Source organism: Myotis brandtii, unplaced genomic scaffold, assembly GCF_000412655.1.
Source record: "Myotis brandtii unplaced genomic scaffold, ASM41265v1 scaffold940, whole genome shotgun sequence".
NCBI classification, from domain to species: Eukaryota; Metazoa; Chordata; class Mammalia; order Chiroptera; family Vespertilionidae; genus Myotis; species Myotis brandtii.
In genome coordinates this window covers 959,908-965,838 of record NW_005371877.1, presented here as the reverse complement: position 1 = coordinate 965,838, position 5,931 = coordinate 959,908, and the positions used below count along the sequence as shown (strand labels likewise).

Sequence of the window (5,931 nt, the reverse complement as noted above, 5' to 3'; positions counted from 1 at the left end):
AGGCCGGGCTGGGTCCCCCCCCCCCCCCCTCCGAGTTCACAAATTTTTGTGCACCGGGCCTCTAGTGTTTATATAAAACACCTGGTTAGTAATACTGTTCTGTACTTGAAAGTGGCCGAGGGAGGAGATCTGCCCCCTCCGAGTGCACAATTTTTTGTGCACCGGGCCTCTAGTGTTTATATAAAACACCTGGTTGGTAATACTGTTCTGTACTTGAAAGTGGCTGAGGGAGGAGATCTGAAGTGCTCTCACCTCACACACACACACACACACACACACACACACACACATCATTACGTGTGTGGGGAGAAAACAGGGTACATGATGCATGAAATAGAAAGTTGGGCAAATGGGGTAAAGGAAGAAAAACTGTGAAGAAGAGAGGGCAGATAAATACATTTTCTTCACTATGTGGATTAATAAACCGATACGTAGTTAAAGTGAGCGAGAGAAGGAGGAAGCGAGGGAAGAGGGAGTGGAAGGGAGGTGGCTAGAGAGACACGAAGCTGGGAAAGGGATGGACGTGTGGATGAAGGCGACGGATACGTGTCCTGACGAATGAAGGGATGGGCACGTCACACCAGCAGGAGAAGGGGTGGAGGTGATGGCGGTAAGAATGGAGGAGGAGGATGGTGGGCGAAGTAACAGAGAAAGTGATAATAAGAGAAATGGCGACGGGCATGGAGCTGGGTTAATGGCGTGACCTGGCCTTCGCTCAGTGAATCTTCTCAACAACACTTTGAGGGGGTACGTCCCCCTTTTCACCAGGAGCAGGATTCGCGCGGAGAGATGGAAGGCCCCAGGGTTCAACCCCTGCTGTAAACTAGAGGCGCCTGAACAATGGGGTGTGTGGCTGTGTGGTCTATTCAGAAAGTGGGAGCGGTGGACAGAGGAGGGAGAGCAGGGAGAGGAAGAACAGAGAGGGCAGTCGGATGGATGGATCCCTGGTGCGGAGACATGGGAAGAAGGAGGAAGGAGAGGTGCAGGCATAACAAGACCAGTGAGGCTGGGGAGATGGATGGGTGTGTGGGTGGTGGGCTGGGCATGGATGCACGACGGGGGTGCGACGGACGGTACTCTGGGATGAACTGAATAAACAAAGGGTCCAGAGGGAGGGTGGGAGGAAAGCGGGGGATGGATTGAAAGATCGGTATAAAGTTTCATAAGGAAAAATGGGTGAGTGTGTGGACAGGTAGGTGGATGGACGAATGGCATCAATGGCTGCAGTGAGCACAGATGAGAGGACGGATGGAGGACGGATGGACAGAAGGATGGGTGGATAGATAGATGAACGGATGGAGGATGGATGGATTGGTAAACTAATGAATTCAGCATGTGGAGTGAAAGGAGAGGAGGCAGATGAACAGATGAGAGGACGGATGGACAGAAGGGTGGGTGGGTAGATAGACGAACGGATGGAGGATGGATGGATTGGTAAATTAATGAATTCAGCATGTGGAGTGAAAGGAGAGGAGGAAAAGAAAAAGGCAAGAGAATACACAAACGAGATGAATGGGTACATGAGCAGTTGGATACATGGGTGGATGAGAAGGGAAGGAAAACAGACAAAAATGATAGGGGATGGATGGGTGGGGTCAAAGGGTGCAGATGAGTGAAGATGCATGGAAAGGTGAGCGCGATGAGCGGGTACTGGAAAGTGAGGTGCAGCTAGAAGAGCAGCGGAGACAAGGGATATAGACGGCTCGAAGGATGAACAGATGTACTGATGTGTGGATGGGGGATGGGATGGAGCTGGTAAGTAAAGGGGAACAAGTTACCGAGAAAGTGAGGTTAGATGGATGGATGGATGGATGGATGGATGGATGGATGGATGGATGGATGGATGGATGGATGGATGGATGGATGGATGGATGGATGGATGGATGGATGGATGGATGGATGGATGGATGGATGGATGGATGGATGGATGGATGGATGGATGGATGGATGGATGGATGGATGGATGGATGGATGGATGGATGGATGGATGGATGGATGGATGGATGGATGGATGGATGGATGGATGGATGGATGGATGGATGGATAATGGATGGGTGGGTGGATGGATGAATGGATGAATGGATGAATGAATGATGGGGGATGGATGATGGGTGGATGAATAAATGAATGGATGGATGGGTGGATGAATGAATAGATAGGTGGATGAATGACAAATGGCTGATGGAGGGTGGTTGGATGGATGATGGATGAATGGATGAATGAATGATGGGGGATGGATGATGGGTGGATGGATGGATGAATGGATGGATGGGTGGGTGATTGATGATGGAGGGTGGGTGTGGATGGGTGGTGCTGATGTTCTGAAGGAGGGAATGAGCAATACAAAAGCTGACATAGCATCCTCCCCCCATCTGTCCTTTCTGGCTTTCCTGTCACTGAGAAGTCGCACAGCCTCCTGGGCCCACTGAGCTGCTGTCACGTCCTCGTTACATCGGCTCCTCTCCTGTCACCACCCCTGTGCTGGGTCCAGCCGCATACCCTGTCGCCTGGACCCCCGCCCCAGGCCCCTACCTCCTCTCTGCCTCTGGGCTTCTCCCACCGCCTTCCTCCTCACTGACAGCTCTGCTCACACCGCTCCCTTCTGCGTTTCACAGGTGATGAACGGCAAACCCTCACCGGTGGTCCCCATCCTTCACTGGGCGCCTCCTGCCTGCCTTTCCCGGACCATCTTCCTCTGCTCCCCACAGAGCACAAGGGCCTGGCTGTTCCCCGACTGCCTCACCCTCGAGTCTTTCTGTTTTCTCCTTCGGGAACACCTGTCCCCTCATCTGTCCTTCAATGCTAGCAGCGTCCCGCACCAGCCCCAACCTCACCCTCATCTTCTTTCTCTGAAACACGGGGCTGCTCATTTCATCCTGTCCTGTCCATGCACCCCCAACCCAGCACCCCTGGACCCCTAGGCTGGCCAGCCCTGCCTGAGGCATGGATGGGAGCAAGAAGGGACGGGTCTGGTGGGTGGACAGCCATGGCTGGGATGGGGTGTCTGCAGGGGAGGGGCTCGGCCAGAGGGGGTCAGTGGAGTATTTGCAGAAGAGAGACTGGGTCTTACCTAAGCCCTCGGGCTGGGGGAGCAGCATGTTGCAAACCGAGGTGTCACAGGACGGCTGGGCTCGGGCGCTTGGCGAGGCCAGGGGAGGGTAAGCATGGATCTCAGGGGGCTTTCAATGCCAAGCCAGGGGGTACTGAGGGGGGCAGTGGTCATGATGGGCAGCTTGTGCAGACGGCATGGAAAGAGAGCTAATGCCTGTCTGCCTCCCCCGGACACTGGGCTGAGCAAAATCAGGCTGCACCCTCACGGCAGACCCGGCTGCAGTGAGCGGAGCTGCCCGGCGACGGGGGAGGGCCGGACGGGTGGCGCGAAGGTGGATAAACAGATGTGTGAGGCAGGGACACCCACAGGACGCCAGCCTCTGCCCGGCCCATGTAGGCTGACGTGAGCCTTGTGATGTTTCTCTTTGGTTGTGAGCGATCAAGGATGGGCTCAGGGAAGCAAGGGGGCGTCTCCAGAGCTCGCTGCTCGGAGGGACCAGCTGGGAACGCAGCCAAGGCCTCCGGACCCCAAGCCTGCGGGTGCCCTTGGAGGGGCCGTGACCGCGGCACTGCTGTGGGTGCCGCAGGCGGGGAGGTGCAGCTGGTGGACAGATGGATGCACTCGCCAGAGTGAGAGCCCGAGCCGCCAGCTCTGTCCTCCCCGCCCGTGTGGAGGCAGCTCACCTCGCGCGCCCTCCCAGGGGAGCCCTGAGCCTCGGCCCCTCGCTGCCCACAAGGAAGAATGCAGGGGAGCAGCCCAGGGTGGAGGCGTCGAGCTCCTCCTGCCCCTCAGAAGCACCAGCTCTGACCCGCCCCCCACCCCGCAAAGCCTGCACCACGCAAGTCCTGACCTACCTACAGCCGCAGCAGATGGGCCTGCCCCATGCCAGCCGGCCGCCCACAGCCAGGCCGAGGAAGAAGGGACGCTGCCGAACAGGAGCCCCTGCTGCCGGCCCTTGCCACAGGCTGTGGGCACCAGAGGAGGCCGAGCGGGGGCTGGCCTGGGAGTCTCCACCCTCAGCTCCCAGGGACCCTTCCCTTTGCTGCCTCTGCAGCACACACACACACACACACACGCACACACACACACTCACACTCACACACACTCACACCTCATGCACTCAGTGCACATACGCATGCACACACAGACGAGCACACACTTATATGCATGCCCACACTCAGGCACACACATGCACACTTCCAAGTAGATGCACACGTATGCACTCACATGGTCGTGCATGTATAAGTATACAAGGCACACTCACACCTACACCACTCATGCACACATGCTCATACACATGCAATTCCACTCACACACGCATGCACACGCACACCTGCATGTATGTCCACGCTCATGCTCACACTCAATGTGCTCACACACACTCACACACTTGCATGCACACGCACACCTGCATGCATGCACGCACTTTGTGCACACATGCACGCTCACGCACATTCACTCACATAACATGGTTCCACGTGGTGGAGCCCAGGACCAGGTACACAGGCCGGAATGTGAGGGATGAATGGCGGCCAGCGATGCTGATGCTGAGGGTGAGTCAGGAGGAGGGAAAGCCAGGTGGCCAGCGATGCTGATGCTGAGGGTGAGTCAGGAGGAGGGAGAGCCAGGTGGTCAGATGCGCGGTGCCTGGGCGGGTGGGCTGACAGAGGCACAGCGACAGAACAGTCCACGTCCTTCCCCCCCCCCAGCCTCTCTGGCCCAGCCCCTCCCCTCCCTGCAGCCCCCAGGGGCCCCTCCCCACCCCCTCTGTCCCTGCCTTGCTGGTCAGCTGCAACCAATGGAATGAACCGACCTTGGGCATCATATCTGGGAAGAGGGTGATCCGGCAAGACACAGGCCAAGCCCTTCCTGAGCCACGGGGAGATGGGGACCGCCTCCTGGGGCAGGGCTGCAGCGGCCCTGGGCTCTCTGTCCTTATACACACGTGTACCGCTCTCTCCACCCCAGGTGTGAGCAGTCACAGCTCCCTCCTGCGATCCGTCTCTGCCTTGCCCGTGGCGGGGGCCTGTCTGCTCCTGGCCAGCTCCTCTCAGAGCAGCGAGGGGCTCTGGGGGCCATGCCCCTGGGCAGGCTGCGGGCTCAGAGTGGATGGGAGAGGATGTGCTCACGGCTCTCTCCCTGGCTCCCGGACACTGGACAGACTGTCTAGAACCACGTGTAGAAGGGGGAGGGGGAGGGCCGTGACTGGTGACCAGTCTGTGTGGCCGCCCTCCGCATGTCTGCCCTGTGTCAGATTCCCCAGTGAGGGGTTTGGCAAGGTCTCCAGCTGCCCTGACATCTCCTCCTCCTGTCAGGGGGGAAGGACTCCAAGGCCCCTCCACTTCCCCATCCGTCCAGGGCAGCTGTCCAGGTCTAATGCCCCCACCCCCACCCAGAGGACAGGCCCTGGGCCCTGAGTCCGCCCCCTAAGCTGGCAGCACAGAGACCCTGGCCCTGTGGACCCAGAGCCCAATCAAGACCCCCGGGAGCTTCCCAGCTCAGCATGGGGCGGGGGGTGCCCAGAGCTCCCCACACCCTCCTCGCTGGCCTCCCCGTCCTAGTCCTCAGCCCCCTTGGCTGCACCTGCTGCACCACGGCTTCTCTGAGGGGGGGGCAGAGTGGTGCAGCCAGGGCTCTTCCCGCCCCTCCTGCCGGCCCCCCGTGCCCGCCCCCGACCCCGCTCACTTTGAGGGAGTAGGCCAGGGCGATGAAGCCCAGGCAGCAGAAGTTGAGGTAGACGAAGTTGAAGATGGACCACAGGTAGTAGTCGTTCACCTCGCTGGTGTCGGGGTAGATCTCGATGACCGTCGTGGGGTTGGTCATGGTCTTCTTCTCCGCCAGGTGCTTGCAGACCTGGGGCGCGCCGGCCCCCCGAACGC

General features: G+C 58.6%; 1 protein-coding gene across 1 annotated transcript in view; it reads right to left on the bottom strand.

The window, feature by feature from the left end:
• Positions 1-5,925, bottom strand: part of IFITM10 (interferon induced transmembrane protein 10) — a 7,956-nt gene extending 2,031 nt beyond the window's left edge. Inside the window, exons 1-2 of the mRNA XM_014533120.1 lie at positions 5,738-5,925; positions 4,516-4,599 (exon numbers count right to left, since the gene is read on the bottom strand). Coding sequence (XP_014388606.1) covers positions 4,516-4,599; positions 5,738-5,875 — 222 coding nt within the window. The 5' untranslated portion in view covers positions 5,876-5,925. The remainder of the gene's footprint in view (positions 1-4,515; positions 4,600-5,737) is intronic.
• Positions 5,926-5,931: the final 6 nt, after the last annotated feature.